This window comes from Heterodontus francisci, chromosome 33, assembly GCF_036365525.1.
Source record: "Heterodontus francisci isolate sHetFra1 chromosome 33, sHetFra1.hap1, whole genome shotgun sequence".
Taxonomy (NCBI): Eukaryota; Metazoa; Chordata; class Chondrichthyes; order Heterodontiformes; family Heterodontidae; genus Heterodontus; species Heterodontus francisci.
The window spans coordinates 44,149,653-44,166,406 of NC_090403.1; the positions used below are offsets into that span (position 1 = coordinate 44,149,653).

A 16,754-nucleotide genomic window follows, 5' to 3' on the forward strand; every position below is an offset into this window, starting at 1 on the left:
ACAGACTCGGTGGGCCGAAGGGCCTGTTTCAGTGCTGTATCTATAAAACAATAAAAAGGAGGGTAGGGTTAGGATGTGGAAGGGGGATGTGGGTGAAGAGTGATACAAGAAAGAGATCAGAGATGGCCTTATATTAGAGAGTAGCAAAGCCATATGAGTTGGGGAGTGTACTTGGAAGGAAAGGTTAAGGGAGGATAAGAGGGCAGTGAACTTGGGAACGAGTGCATGATGAGTTGAGATGGACGTTGAAATCATGGAGGATGAGCATCGTTGTGTGTAGAGGCTGAGGGAGCAAAGCAGTGACGATATCTTGGTGAGAAAGTTTTTATTGTACTTGGGTGGGTGGCAGAGAAAAAGAAAATGGGAGAAAAAAGATTGAGAACCATCATGGATGCCAAGGTGATTGGGTAACATGAGAAGGGCTAATTTCCATTGACTCAGTACAGCAAAGGTTCACTAGATTGGTTCCTGGGACGAGAGAGTTGTTCTGTGATGAGAGGCTCGGTAACTTGGGTGTATATTCTCTGGTGTTCAGAAGAATGAGAAGTGATCTCATTGAAAATAACAAGAGTCTGAAGGGGTTTGACAGGGTAGACACAGAGGTTGTTTCTGCTGGCTGGGGTATCTAAAACACGAGGGCACAATCTCAGGATAAGGGGATGATCATTTAGGACTGAGATGAGGAGAAATTTCTTCACTGTAGGATTATGGAGCTTTGGAATTCTCTAGCATAGAGGTAGTGGATGCTCCATGGGCAGGGAATGGAGGGAAAATGGGACTCGGTGGGAAAGTGGAGTTGAAGCCGAAGATCAGCCATGATTATATTGAATGGCGGAGCTGACTCGATGGGCCATGTGATCTACTCCTGCCCCTATTATGGTCTTATAACCCACCTTCAGCTGCCAGCATGGAGTGGGTGAACTGTTTACAATAATCTAGGTTCTGCCTGAGCTCTCCTGCTGCAACGTCAGCACGCTGGGTGCGGGCTCGCTCTGTAGCTGATGATACAGAAGGCGGAAGAAGGTAAGTGAAAGTCCTGCTTTAAACAGATCGCAAAAGGGCGACAGATCGCGAAACTGGAAACGCTGCTCGGTTGTTTTCATTATATTTATTTTTCTTGAGTTCTGTCGGAATTCCTCACCTTTCGGTTGTTTCGGTCCGGTGTAAGTGAGGCGCGCGCGACCGACATTGTTACATTCAGATGTTGCAACTTGCTGTTATTACTGTTACCGGGAAAATGTGTAACGTTTTCAAAAATAGCAAAGTTCTTCCCTGAAGGATGTAAATAACCTGCAATAACAGTGAAATAGTAACTAACACTGTCATATGATGCATAAAAATATCAGTTTCAATCAGAAACTTTACTAAATCTCTTTTTATGCTAACCAGGAATTGTGAACAAATTCAATTTCCTGTTTATTTCACTATACTCTATTTCTGAGGTCCCGTGACCACCAATTATAAATTGCATCTGACCTACATCACCACCAGTTTTTTTTAACTTGACCCTATTGCATTTCCAATGGGCAGTTTTTGGCAGGTTTAGTTTCAGGAACAAAATCTGTTCAGATGTTGCCAGGTAATGGTGACTCATTTATAATATTTGGAAACCGGAGTGCTACCAGTTTGTGGGCCATAAAAATAAGATAGTTATATCAACAATTAGGTCATTTTGCACTCCTCAGTAAGGGAGACATTCCCGAGCAATGAATTTTCTTAAGAGTTAAGATTTGTATAAAGTTCAGTTGCCTGCCCTGTGCTCTGAACTGCCAGGCTGTGTTTTTGCTGAGAATTCTAAGTGTAATGCTAGCAATCTGCAGAACACCCAGCAGTAGTGAGTGGGTCAAGTGAATCGAGTGTGTCAGTAGGGGAACATTTAGGGGACAATGACCATAGCATCATAAAATTTAGATTAGCTATGCAAAAGATAGGGAGCAATCCAGAGTAAAGATAATTAATTGGGGGAGGGCTGTTATGTCTTCTTGTTGTTTTCTGGTTCCCAGATGTTGGAAATAATCACACTTTAAACTTGGAAAGGCTGGGGTCTTTGTTTATTCATTCATCCACAGCGTTGCCTGCTCTAGGATTGGTGAAACAAAAACAAGAAATGCTGGAATCACTCAGCAGGTCTGGCAGCATCAGTGGAAAGAGAAGCAGAGTTAACGTTTCGGGTCAGTGACCCTTCTAGGATTGGTAAAACTGGTTTTCTGTTACATATCCCATGACTCTCCAGTGCAGCCATGAATGTGGCCCCACTGAAACACTTACATATAACAACTAGTGCCTAGCTAATTGGTTCCTAGCACTTTACAGATATTATAACAAGGGCTAACTTCAATGGGGTGAAAACGGATCTGGCCCGAGTAAATTGGAATCAAAGATTGGAAGGCGAAACTGTAATTGAACAATGGGCTGCTTTTAAAGAGGAGGTAATTTGGTACAATTGAGGTGCATTTCCACAAGGGAGAAAGGGAGGGCAAGCAGATCCAGAGCTCCCTAGATGACTAGATCGAGAGTAAGATGAAGCAGAAAAAGGGTGTATAGGACAGATGTCAGGCGGATAATATAATTGAGAACCAGGCTGAATGTAGAACATTCAGAGGGGAGTGCAAAAGCAAATGAGAAGAGACTTGCGGCTAACATAAATGGGAATTGAAAAGCCTTTGGCATATACTTAGTAAAAGGGTAAAAAGAGGAGTGGGACCAATTAGGGACCTAAAAGGGGATTTTTGCATGGAGGCAGAGGGCATGACTGAAGTACTAAATGAATACTTTGCTTTTCTTGATATATGCTAATGACTTAGACTTGGGTGTACCGGGCACAATTTCAAAATTTGCAGATGACACAAAACTTGGAAGTATTCTGAACTGTGAGGAGGATAGTGGTAAACTTCAAGAAGACATACAGGCTGGTGGAATGGGTGGTCAAGTGGCAGATAAAAGTTTTGATGTAGAAAAGTGTGAGGTGATTCATTTTGGTAGGAAGAATGAGGACAGGCAATATAAATTAAAGGGTACAATTCTAAAGTGGGTGCAGGAGCAGAGGGACCTGGGAGGATATGTGCACAAATCATTGAAGCTGGCAGGGCAGGTTGTTTACTCTAGCCATAGTTCCAAAGGACAGTTGATGATGTATCGCTTGAGGGTCACCACTCCTCAAGCATGGGGCAAGGCGAGGAGGCAGGCCTCCTTGAACTACCACAGCCAGTATGGGGATTGAACCTGCACTGTTGGTGTCTTTTTGCATTTCAAGCTAGCTGTCTAGCCAACTGAGCTAACCAACTCCCCTAAGCAGGGCCACTTGAAAGCAGGGTTAGTAAAGCTTATAGCATCCTGGGCTTTATAAATAGGGGCATAGAGTACAAAAACAAGGAAGTTATGAGAAACCTGTATAAAACATTGGTTCGGCCTCACCTGGAGTATTGTGTCCCGTTCTGCGCACCTCGCTTTCAGAATGATGTTAAGGCATTAGACAGGGAGCAGAAAAGATTCACAAGAATAGTTATAGGGATGAGGAACTTCCGTTACATGGATAGGTTGGAGAAGCTGGATCTGTTCTTGGAGAAGAGAAGATTAAGACAAGACCAAAGGCATATTGAAAAGACGGGAGAATGGGCTAAAAGGTGATAGATGGAATTGAAATGTCAATCAGGGTGAGGGATGTATTTTGATTAAAAGTTAACACATATAATTATGCTCAATGGAAGTGGACTGAGTGTTGTAGAGGGCCAGAGGAATTTTTAAGGTTAAGGTTTTGCAGGATATTCAAGGTTGTTGACAAGGCTGTTTCTTTTATTTAAAAAAAGGCTAATTGAATTCTAGGTTTTCTCACAAGATATAGAAAATAAAAACCAAGAGGTAATGATGAGCCAATACAAAACTTGAATATGACCACAGTTAGACTACAGTGTGCACTATTGGGCTGCACTCCACAGGAAGGATGTTGGTGCTTTAGAAAAGGTACAGCACTGATTGACTAGGAGGCTGTTTGGTATGAGGAAATACAATCACAAAGTAAGATCTGAAAAATCCGATCAGTTCCATTAGAACAGCACAGTTCATGGGGGTGATATGATAAAAGTGTTTAAAATCATGAAAGGATGGGAAAGTGCCATTAGCAAGTACAGTTTCGAGTAGATTAGGTGTCAAAATGAAGAGCCACAGATTCAAGATTAAGTGTACGACATTTAAAACAGAGAAACCTCTGTGGAGTTGACATCCAGGATTTGTGATTGAGGTTGAAACTTCGAGATTAGATTGCATTAGTGGATGAAGGAAAACAAATAGAAGGGATATGGGAATAGGAAAGGCAAAAATGTTTGGAGCAATTTATTCCATTGGAGGTTAAATGCTGACATGGACTGGAGGAACCGAAAGGGCTGTTTACATGTTATAAACTCGATAATTTTTTTCTCCTCCCTCCCCCCGAAAGCATTAATTCTGGGAGGGTTTGGCAGCTGTCCAGTATCTTGCCATGTGTGAACGTAACAGGGAATGTTAGTTGGCTGTTTGATAATGAAAGGCATCGCAGCTGAGCTTGAGTCAGCACATCCCCAATTTCTGGTTGAAGTCACCAGTTAGAGCTCAGGAGTGGAAACCTTGGGTGATTTTATTTTTCCCTCCTTCCTAACCTAGGGCCACTTCTAATCTGTACAGTTCAATGCTGTAATGTTAATCACTAGGAAGTAATATACGGAATGGTTTGACTTGATGTATGCTGATGTTGCTGCCTATTTACAGTGATTATTTGTTGACAGATGCTTCTCATTGCTGCATTTATTTTTGGAATCCTCAGTGTGTGGGTGCTGGTGTTGCTCTGCTGTGATATCTGCAACAGGTCATGGGGTCAGAAGAGACCTTTTTTCAGTCTTTTGAACCACTACCTGACACATAGGACTGCAAGTGTTGCGAGCCTTTTGCAGCGACGGAGATTTGAATTCAGCACCACAAATATTCAGCAAGTGCAGCACAACACTCTTCTGTACAGGATCCACAGGAATCGAAACACTGAGTATGGCAAGTTGTACCGATTCTCTGAAATTACAGACCGTGAGACATTTCGCAGTCTTCACCCACTGACACGTTATGATCATTATAAAGATTATATCGAGAGAATTGTCAAAGGGGAAGAAAATGTGTTGATTTCAGTGAGACCAAGTGTCCTTTCTAGGACATCAGGAATTTCAGGCTCCAGTGCCACAATACTCAGTACGAGGATGACAACGAATGACTTCCATCAGGTATTGGTAACTCCTGTTTATGAAGTATGTTTGTGTTTGATGCCTGACTTAGCCAAAACCTAACTTCTAAGCTTTTCTCCTCCCCTTCTCTCACCTTTCTCTGGCAAGTTTCTTCCCCAACCCTCTCTAGCTCTTCTGCAGTTAATGATTCTTTTTATTTCTGTACAGTTCCATAATTGCCATTCACTCCTGGCTAACGTGCTCAAATGACTATTTCTTATGTGAGCTGATATAGAATATAATGGTTTTGACTGTGCTGTAATGAAAAATGAATGCCATCAGCAGCCCGTCTTAAATCTCTCCAGAATTTTATTTCCATTCAATTTCCATCCAACAATGGAACAATGCTGTGGGAGATCTGCAATCTACAAATAAACGAGATTATGTTTCATTTAAATACATATTTGATGCATTTATACACCAGTGAGTTTTTTTTATTATAAATTACAAACAAAAGGAAAGCTGGTATACTACAAACACCATTGCCCATATAAATTATGATCAGTCAAATTTAAGCAAAAAACAGTTCAATTGACTAGATTATGACCTTGCATAGAGGGAGTGGTGTAGGACCAGAATGTGTCCTTGCATTAGCAAGGCAAAGGGAGGGTTGTGGGAATGTGTCCTTGCATTGGCAAGAGGAGGGAGGGACGCGCTTAGAATGTTGCTTTGCAGGGGTAGAGTGGAGGATGTGTGGGACTGGAATGTGTCCTTGCACTGGCTGAAGGGAGGAGGCTGTTGGACTGGAAATGTATTTCTTGCAATATGGACCTTAATTTCTAACACCACTGTATAAAAGTAATTAACTGAATGCAATACAATAAAGTTGAAAGTTTGAACTTTGCAGAATGAGAAGGAAAGACCAAAGAAAATGAACATGGAGAATTTGGATTTGGTGGGGCTGTATATCTGACTGCATTTGTGTATTGTAATCGTTGGATATGTGTGTGTTTCTGTGTACGTTCTTTCTATGGCAATGCTTTAACTCAACAGCTCTGTTCCCTTTAGAAGGTGATGTTTAAAGGGGCAGATGTATATTCTCCTTCTGCAACTTGAAACCTTCATAAAGCAAACACAGACCAATTTAGTTAACTTGTTCAATAACACTGGAAGTTAAAAACATTGAGGACACTTGAAGCATTGTGGAATGGGCAACATAATAGCCTGAATGACAATGAGGCGAACAACGCTCAGCTTTATTATGGAGTAACATCTGGAGTATAGACATGTGACGCCAAACACGGAAATCTGGATAGTCGCGGTCTGAGTTACCCTGCTCTTCCACAGGCTGTGGTAGAATAGTACCTCACCGATAAACTAGGCATTGAAATCCATGTAAGGGCATGAAGTTGTGGTTCTTGCCCATTCATTACCCACTAAGCATGGCAGAAAAAGTTAAGACTGATATGTTCAGGTGTAAGTGAATTTTTAATGGCATGATAGGTCATAATTACTGCCAAACAACATTTCGGCGCTTAAAAATTTAATTTTACAAATGTGGAGTCTCATTCCTTCATAATTTAATATTGAAGATTTTTTAAAATTAAAATACTTTTTTGTCTTTTATCACTTTCTTAATCCCATCTATCTTTCCCAATCCCAATTTTGCTATCTGTGCTTGATTTAAATCTAATTTATATTTCCTAGTTTAAACTTCTTGGTTTACATCCTGCGTATCTCAGTGAAGATTGTTCAATCTGATTGATTGAAGAGCCTTGCTGTTGCTTGCGCTGTCCACAGTCATCATAGATCCTCCGTAAAGGGCGCTGGATGGTAACAAGTCTCCACTCAAAAGGCCACAAAACCTCTGTGGAGCAGCTGTCAGCATTGTGAATGGCAAGCACAAAATCTGTGCAAAGTATCCTTGCATACAGGGTACTTGAATCAGTGCACAAGCTCAGTAGGTAGGTAGACCCTTGGTCACACCTTATCATATTATCTGGATTAGCATTGAGTAGAAAAAGCATGGCACCTGGGGTTGACAACTTTTGTTGAGCCCAAAGCTAGAAAGCGTACTTGACTTGGTTTATGGGTGGGGCTTAAGCATGACCTTCAGGGTTATAATATTTAAAATTAGTTAACCCTAAAGTTTAAAAAAAAACTGTTGTTCTGAGCATGTCTGTTATCTCTATTTCTGGTTACAACACAGGGGCGCAGTGGTTAGCACTGCAGCCTCACAGCTCCAGGGACCCGGATTCAATTCTGGGTACTGCCTGTGCAGAGTTTGCAAGTTCTCCCTGTGACCGCGTGGGTTTTCGCCGGGTGCTCCGGTTTCCTCCCACCGCCAAAGACTTGCAGGTGATAGGTAAATTGCCCCTAGTGTAGGTAGGTGATAGGGAACATGGGATTACTGCAGGGTTAGTATAAATGGGTGGTTGTTGGTCAGCACAGACTCGGTGGGCCGTAGGGCCTGTTTCAGTGCTGTATCTCTAAATAAATAAATAAAATAAACACAACATCCCAGTCGGGGCTGATAAGTGGCAAGTAACATTGCACCACACAAGTGCCAGGCAATGACCATCTCAAACAAGAGAGATTCTAACCATTTCCCCTTGATGTTCAATGGGATTACCATCGCTGAATCCCCACTATCAACATCCTGGGGGTCACCATTGACCAGAAACTGAACTGGACCAGCCACATAAATGCTGTGGCTACAAAAATGGGTTAGAGCCTGGGAATTCTGCAGTGAGTAACTCACTTCCTGACTCCCCAATGCCTGTCCACCATCTACAAGGTACAAGTGAGGAGTGTGATGGAATGCTCTCCACTTGCCTGGATGGGTGCAGCTCCAACAACACTCAAGAAGCTCAACACCATCTAAGACAAAGCAGCCAGCTTGATTGGCACTGACGCACAGTTGCAGCACTGTGTACCATATACATGATGCACGGCAGCAACTCACCAAGGCTCCTTTGACAGCACCTTCCAAACCCACGATCTCTACCACTTTAGAAACTGTGATGCCTTTTACTTGCAAGGAACTGTCCACTGCAGGAAGTCCACCATTTCTGGACATGTTGCTTGGAACAGTAATAGAACAACAACAACTTGTATTAATATAGTGCTTTTAAATAACGAAACATCCAAGTCACTTCACAGGAGCATTATAAAGCAAAATTTCACACTGAACCACATGGGATATTAGGGCAGATGACCAAAAGCTTGGACAAAGATGTCACTTTTAAGAAGCATCTTAAAGCAGGAAAGAGAGGTAGAGAAGTGGAGAGGTTTGGGGAGGCAATTCCAAAGCTTAGGGCCTTGGCAGACGAAGGCACAGTCACCGATGGTGGAGCAATTAAAATTGGGGATACCCGATACCAGAATTGGAGGACCACAGACACCTCAGAGGGTTCTATATTGGAGGAGGTTAGAGGGTTAGGCGGGGTGAGGCCATGGACGGATTTGAAAACAAGAATACGAATTTTAAAATCAATCCACTGCTTAACAGGGAGCCAATGTGGGTCAGCAGGATACAGGGATGATGAGTGAATGAGTTGGTGCGAGTTACGATATGCCAAGTTTTGCATGAGCTCAAGTGTATGTAGGTTGGAAGGTGGGAGGCCAGCCAGGATTGCATTGGAATAGTCAAGTCTAGAGGTAACCGAGGCAATAGATGAGGGTTTCAGCAGCAGTTGAGGTGAGGTGGGATGAAGTTGGGTGATGTTACAGAGGTGGAAATAGGCGATCTTAGTGATGGCGTGGATATGTGTTCGGAAGCTCATCTCAGGGTCAAGTGTGACACCAAGGTTGCGAACAGTCTGGTTCAGTCTCAGAGAGTTACCAGGGAGAGGGATGGAGTCTCTAGCGGGGACTGAAGACAATGACTACGGTCCTCCCAATATTTAATTAGAGGAAATTTCTGCTCATCCAATATTGGATATTGGACAAGCAGTGTGAAAATTTAGGGACAGTGGGAGGGGCCATGGGTTTGTGAGGTAGTGCTGGGTGTCAGCCACATGTGTTTTCAGATGATGTTGCCGAGGGACCAGCATGTAGATGAGAATTAAGGAGTGGGATACATCCTTGGGGGGCACCAGAGGTAATGGTGCGGGAGCGGGAAGTGAAACCATTGCACATGATTCTCTGGTGACGATTCAGTAGATAAGAATGGAAGCAGGCGAGTGCAGTCCCAACGAGCTGGATGACAGTGGAGAGGCATTGGAGAGGATGGTGTGGTCAACCATGTCAAAGGCTGTAGTTAGGACAAGGAGGGATAGTTTACCTTTGTCACATTCACAGCGGATGTCAGTTATGACTTTGATAAGAGCCATTTCCGTACTGTGGCATGGGTGGAAACCTGATTGGAAGAATTCAAACTGGAGTTCCGGGAAAGATAGGCATGGATTTGGGAGGCGACAGCACGTTCAAGGACTATGGAGAGAAAAGGGAGGTTGGATGTGGGGTGGTAGTTGAAAGGAGGGTGGGAACCATCATGGAGCTCCTTGACACTAAGTATGTTTGAATGCAGTTTATGTTTACAGATTAATTGTAAAGCACACTCACACTGATGGAAGTGAAATATGTGCATCTGGACTCGAGCCCAAAACAGGCTTGCAAGGACTGCAGTGGGCTGTTTAATGAGTGATGGATTTAACAAAACTTTGTAACAAAATATTGGAAAACTTATGAAAGATTATTAGAATATAAAGGTATTATTGATTATATTGTATTAATAATTTAAAATCTCACTGGAAAAATTAAGCATACATTGAAAGGTGTGGAATATGATTTATTATCCTACTCATGAGCTGATCTGACTGGAGAAGCAGTTCCAAGTTAGTACCATGCGTGTGTTATCCATCATGTCAGCAGATTTTCATAGTATTCTGTTCATACTAGCATTAAGAATTAGGTCATCTTAATCTGGTAGAGAGGTGAAAAAGGGTTTCTAGGCAGGATTCAACCGTTGCAGATACGTTCCAGTTCGACTAGATGCAGTGATGATCTTATTGGACCATTTATGTGACATTTATAACTTGAATTAACTCTTCAAACAAATTTTCAAAGACAAATTAGTTTCAGTAATTAGAATGCTAATATGTATTCTATGCAAATAGCCATCATTTACTACAGTTTCTCCAGTATTTTGAAACTAGTGTCACTGCTTTGTTTTAATACCAACTAAAGCTATTGCTTTTCTTCCTCTCATTACAGGGCTTTGAAGTATGCTTCAATTCAATGCTTAATGTCTACCCGCGGATTGGAAATTTACAGCGGACTGCAAATTTTTTCTACTCTAGTTGGAGTAATTCAGAATCAAGAATTCCAATTGGCCCCAATTCCCCCTCGCCACTGACTTCCAAGCTCAAATTGAATATCTATTCAACGCCAGTAGCTGGATTTGAAATTACTACTGAACCTGAGGCACAGTACATTCATTTACTTTTTGCCCTGAAAGATAGATCTTTGGGAATGCTGGAGGCTAGCTTTGCTTCCATAGTTTATCACAGTTTTGCTTTTCTGCAGAATAAGTGGGAACAATTTATTGAGGACATTAGGCTGGGACGAATAAATGCCAAGCTTAAAATTACTGATGATGTTCGCCTGAAACTCCAGGCTCAATTAAAGCCTGATCCTCGGAGGGCCTCAGAACTGGCTGCAGAGTTTGGGAGTGGATTTAATGGAATCGCTCGCAGAGTGTGGCCCCACCTCAACTTGGTTCTTGCTGTGGATTCTGGCGCAAATGAACTGTATGGAAGTCACCTGAAAGGCTTCTACTGTGAAGGAGTTCCTATTTACTCTGCAGTTTATGCAGCCACTGAAGGTAATGATGAATCTCTCAGTATTACCATGTTACCTAACCTTCTTTTCTGTATTGTAACGACCGAGGCAGGAGGAGTGCACTGTTTATTCTAGCTCCACTTCTCCACAGGTCACAAGATATATTTAAATTTTCCCGCTTACCGATACAGTCAATCATATACTCTATTTTTCCCAGAATAAAACACACCGACCAGGTTTCTTTAATAAACAACAAAATTGTCAGTATTATAAAACAAGTCTTAACCAGTAATGAAGCAAAGCATAAACACACAGATCAAAATATGAAAGTTCCCTTTTTAACTTAGCCCCTCACATGCATGCACACACACACAGACATATACCGGTTAACCAGAAAAATAAAGGGATTTTTGTTTTAGAGCTCTATTGCAAAAATAAAAAGAGAAAAAACTCACTTGGGCTAAATACTTGCTCATTCTTGAAGAAGAAAGAGACGATATGGAAAAATGTCCTTTGTTTTGGTTTGGCAACTTAATACGCCTAGACGGCTGTCACCGGAATCTCCCTAGAACAGTTCTTTTCAGGCGACGTTGAAGATCAGTTTGGGTAGGCTTTCCAGGGAAAAATGCAGTATCAAGGATTTCAGGCAGTTTCTTACACTTGCTTCTCAAGAAATGGATAACAAGTAGGCTTTTTCAAAGAGCTGGAACAGATTGAGCTGGCGTGGTTTGTTCATCTTGGCAAGACTTCTCCAACTGTCTTTTCAAACCATTGTCCACATCGCAACTCACTGTCCAAAGCAAAACAATAAACAATGTCACAAGAGACAAGCCTCCTGACCTCTCTAAATCTTGACCTGTCACTTCTCTATAAACATCTTCCCAAACTCAAAAACAACCCCTGCTGGGTAATTATCTGCAGATAGGTGCCTTCCAGTAAGGGCTTGTTTTTAGCACTCCTTGACCCTTCCAGTAATTGTTTGTTTTCAAAGCCAGACCTTTCAGTGACCCTGGTAAAAAACCCATCCGTGGAGTCTTTTTAGTTTTCCCAAAATAAATCAATGTCCAGTACAGGAGTCCTCAAAAAAAACCTTAAAAATATAGAAGCACTCGTAACAGTATTACTTTTGGTTGCCACGTTCTCAGAGTCAGGCTAGTGCAGCACTCTGCTCTTGATTCCATCAATGTTAGTCTGTACTGAGCTGTTAACAGAAAATTGAATTTATGTAGTGTCGTTCACATAGAAAAACATCCCAAGGCACTTTAAATACGCATAAGGAGAAACAGATGCCAAGTCTAAGAGGGAAAGATTAGAAGGGTGACCAAAAGATTGGTCGGAGGTGGATTTTAAGGAGGGTCTTAAGTGTACCTGCCGAGCCCAGGTTGACTATCTCTCCTTTTTCTCCTACCCACAGAATCGAGGGGCATTTCACCTCAAAAATCTGATCATATAGTATTATAAAACTGTAGGGAAAGTAATCCCATTACCACTGATTGTTTCGATCACAATGCAACATCACAGTGCAATCTCAGGATATTCTCCAGTCATAACATTCATTTTATAAATTTAAAAACCTAACAATTTTGACAAATTATCACAGTATTAACGTGACATGACACTTCTGTCGTGAAGCTGAAAATTGTAGTTTCTTCTGGACATCTTCATTTGGCTATGTTGGTGACTATGATATCAAGGAAAACAAGGCAGAAATTTCGTGCCTTCAAAATATGCATTATATCCAAGAATAATTAATTCAGCTTTATATTCTTACAGTTGAAGCAATTTTACATGGCGAGATTCTTCCATTTGGTGTGTATTACAAGTTCTGGCTGTTTGCACTTGCTTGTTGTTTAAGATGATTTTCTAGCCCTTTTACATGGGAATTATGTTCTTTTCTCATGACTGACTTACACAGGTCTTTCTCCTACATCGGGTAAAGTCCTTCTTGAAGATTTAAGTCAGCAATGCAACTTATCAACACTAAGCTGTGCGGTTATTTCCCCAGTGCAACTGATGCTGTGATTCCCACCCTGCATTGTGAACGTGACAGATTCTGGAATTGTTTCAGGCAGAAGAAATTATGTAATATTGAGACAACATTGTTGGGGCAGGGGAAACATTGACTGAATCCTCACTACTATCATTCTATCTAGCCCGTACGGCAGATAAACACCAATATGGATTAATTGGGCCAAGCAACTGTTTTCCATGCTGTAGTTTCTATATAATTCTGTGTGTGGATTTTTGTATTAATTCAAAATATTGGTGTGCAGCCCCAGGGGCTTTGGTGTTCCTGGCATTGATCTGGAGACTTTGTCTTGGGGTGGCGGTCGGGTCATAATCTTGCACAGTTGCTGACACAACCTGAAGGCACATTTTCAATCGTCAAGAAACTGGGCCCTGGCATGGAGTAAGCCGCTTCCTCCTGCCATCTCCAGCACTTTACTCCTACTGAGGTAGGGTTTCATAAGTGCCAGCAGCCATCTAACACCTCTCCCCAGATGCCAGTCTTCATGTGCAAGACCAAACAATAAGTATCGACAGGCTACTCAACTGGAGCCCGATGTCCACACACACACGCATTTTCCAGCTGGAATCATTGACCAGCAGTCAGGAGTCGGGATGCTGGCTGCTTTCTCCGCGCACCCCCCCCCCCCCCCCCCCCACCTCCCACTTCCCCCCATCTAGTGCAAGGGTGCAGGTGGCAGCATTTTTTAAAAAAAACAAGCTCAAGTATGTTTTGGTTGTAATAGCTGAAATCTGGAATGCACTGCCTGAGAGTGTGGTGGAGGCAGATTCAATATTGGCTTATAAAAGAGAATTGGATAATTATTTGCAGAGAAAAGATTTACAGGGCTACAATGAGAAGGCAGGGGAGTTGATCTAGCAGAGTTGCTCTTACAGAGAGTTGGCAAAGACTTGATGGGCCCAATGGCCACCTTCTGTGCTGTAACCATTCTGTGATTCTCTCTCTTAGGTCTCATTGGAGTGAATCTGTGGCCCGAGAAAGAAGAACGGCAATATCTCCTATGTCCGCAATCAATGTTTTTTGAATGTATTCCTGTTGACCTCTGCCATGAAGAACAACCACAAACACTGTTTCTGGATGAAGTGAAGGAAAACGAATTATATGAATTGGCTGTCACAAATACATCCGGTTTGTACAGGTACAGATTATAAATTACTTGAAAAAAGATTTAAATGACAGCCTCTGTTACTTATGTTCTTTTACATTTGCTCTCAAGATTTTTTTGATATATTAACAGGTTGTACAAATGGCATCCAAGGCAAAAGTAAAAACATGCAGCCTAAATATTTTAGTGATTCAGAAATATTGATGTAGGAAATGTTGTACGGTTTAAATTGATGGACTGCATTACTACATGTCTGTACTGAATGCAGCTGTGGTTAACCCCTGTATGCTAAAGATGATGGATTGATCAATGACTGGAAAAGTTACCTATTATCTGTTCTCTCCTCCAATTGCCATCTGCGGAGATCTCTTCCAGTTATACCAAGGGACAGTGAGTGAACAGCCTTAAAGAAGCAGAATGTGATTTTCAAAAGCCTTATACTCAGCACACTTTTTAATTGTGCGAGCTTTCACTTAACATTGATATAGGAGCTGGAGTAGGGCATTCAGCCCTTCGAGCCTGTTCTGTCATTCAGTTAGATCATGGCTAATATGCAGCCTAACTCCACATGTCTCCACCCCCCCCCCCCCCCCCCACCTTGCCCCATATCCTTAGATTTTTGTATACCAAAATTATCATCAATCTCAGATTTAAAATTAACAATTGATTTAGCATCAGTGTTTCCAAATTTCACTGCTGAATGGTCTGGCTCTGATTTTTAGACTATGCGCCCTCGTCCTGGACTCCCCAGTCAACAGAAATTGTTGCTCCCTGTCTACTCCATCTGTTCCCACTCATAACATAACATCAAATCACCCCTTAACCTTCTAAATGCCAGGGAATACAACCCTAGTTTGTGTAATCTCACCTCATAATTTTACCCTTAGATTGCAGGTGTTCTTCTGGTAAAATCTGCTCTCCCTCCAAGGTCAGTATATCCTTCCTAAGGTGTGGTGTGCAGAACTGTTCATCGTACTCCAGGTTTGATCTAACCAGTGCTTTGCATAGCTGAAGCATAACTTCTACCCGCTTGTATTCTAGCCCTCTAGACACAGACACCAGCAATCCATTAGCTTTTTTGTACCTGTTCATTAAATTTTACTGATCTATATACCTGGACCCCCAAGTCTCTTTGGACCTCCACTGGTTCTAACTTTTAACCATTTAGAAAGTAACTTTCTCCATTTAATTTAGTAGCTTGGCTCCATTTATCTGCCTTGGTTCCATATCCCTCAATACCCTTGCCTAACAAAATTCTATCAGTCTCAGTTTTGAAATGATCAATTAACCGAGCCTCAGCAGCTTTTTGAGGAGAGTGTTCCAAATTTTCACTAATCCTTCCTGAGGCTCAGTGCCCAGAACTGAACACAATCTTCCTACTGTGCTCCAACCAGAACTTTGTACAATTACAGCATAACTTCCATCACTTTTCTATTCCAGCCCCCTTGAAATAAAGGTTCACATTCCATTAGCCTATTGAATTGTTTTTTTGAACCTAGTCTTCAGTGACTTCTGTACATGGGCTCCTAAATCTCTCTGCTTCTCCATAGCTCCTAGCTTCTCACCATTTAGAAGATATGCTGATCTATTTTTCATAAGTCCAAAGTGGATGACCACTTACTTTTCCACACTGAGCTCCATCTGCCACAGTTTTGCCCCGTCATCTTAACTCTATCAATGTCCCTTTGCAACGTTTGACGTCTGTACTACTTGCTGTGCCACCTAATGTAGTGTGGTCAGCAAACTTGGTTATATGGCACGTCGTTCCTTCATCAAAAGTCATTGATATTTTGGGGCCTCTAAGATTAATTAAAAAACTGTCCATCATCTTTCATAGATGGAAGGATGCTAACCAACCATAAGATTAACTGTCGCTTGTGTGAACGTCATCTTTTTGGCACATCCAGTTTGACTTTTGATGAGATCAGATGCATACTGAGGTCATCTTTGGGAGAATGGAATTGATGCTGAGAGAGTCTTGTTGCTGTTTGTCTGACAGTGTAGTACACTAACTCAGCCACAATATGGTGCTGTGATATAAATTGTGCGTTGCTGTCTGTAAAATGTCTCTGTGCCTCATCCTGTGGAACTGTCAAAAGGTCACAACCAGCACTTGTGTAGTCTGAGGAAGTCTCGGCAAAATGTACAAAATTCCCTAAATAAGTGCACAAATTTTGATAAACTAGAGCTGTTAAGACAAGAACAAGACCATTCCCTCACGATTTATCAGTTTCCATTGCTGCATTTTCATTTTTGTGTAGTCTTGTTTTCTCCTGAAATCACTCGTGCTGAAGTCGAATTCTGCCAGTGCCAGCAACCCTTTACGACTCTGCTCAAGGGACCATTTTCATGTAAGCCATTGTATTATGCATAAAAAAATCACAGCTGAGCCGGGTAATGTCCTCACTTGACCGAGTCATTTACAGCACAGAAAGAGGCCATTCGGCCCATCAAATCTATGCCAGCTCTCTGTGGAGAAATCCAGTCAGTCATGTTCCCCCACTCTGTCCCTGTAGCCCTGCAAGTTTATTTCCTTCAAGTGCCCATCTGATTTCCTTTTTGAAATCATTGATTGTCTCTGCTTCCACCACCCACGTGGGCAGCGAGTTCCAGATCATTACCACTCGCTGCATTAAAAATGTTCTTCCTCACATCC

The 16,754-nt window shown here is 42.0% G+C and overlaps 1 protein-coding gene across 4 annotated transcripts in view; it reads left to right on the forward strand.

The window, feature by feature from the left end:
- Window positions 1-972: 972 nt before the first annotated feature.
- The window catches only part of ghdc (GH3 domain containing), a 34,655-nt gene continuing 18,873 nt past the window's right edge, over window positions 973-16,754 (forward strand). For 2 of the 4 annotated variants that reach the window (XM_068013425.1, XM_068013428.1), the window contains exons 1-4: window positions 1,073-1,163; window positions 4,758-5,240; window positions 10,398-11,007; window positions 13,942-14,131. In XM_068013425.1, the coding sequence (XP_067869526.1) occupies window positions 4,758-5,240; window positions 10,398-11,007; window positions 13,942-14,131 (1,283 nt within the window). In that variant the 5' untranslated portion in view covers window positions 1,073-1,163. Of the gene's footprint in view, window positions 1,024-1,052; window positions 1,164-4,757; window positions 5,241-10,397; window positions 11,008-13,941; window positions 14,132-16,754 lie in introns of those variants that run through there. The other 2 variants (XM_068013426.1, XM_068013427.1) reach the window with 2 other exon arrangements.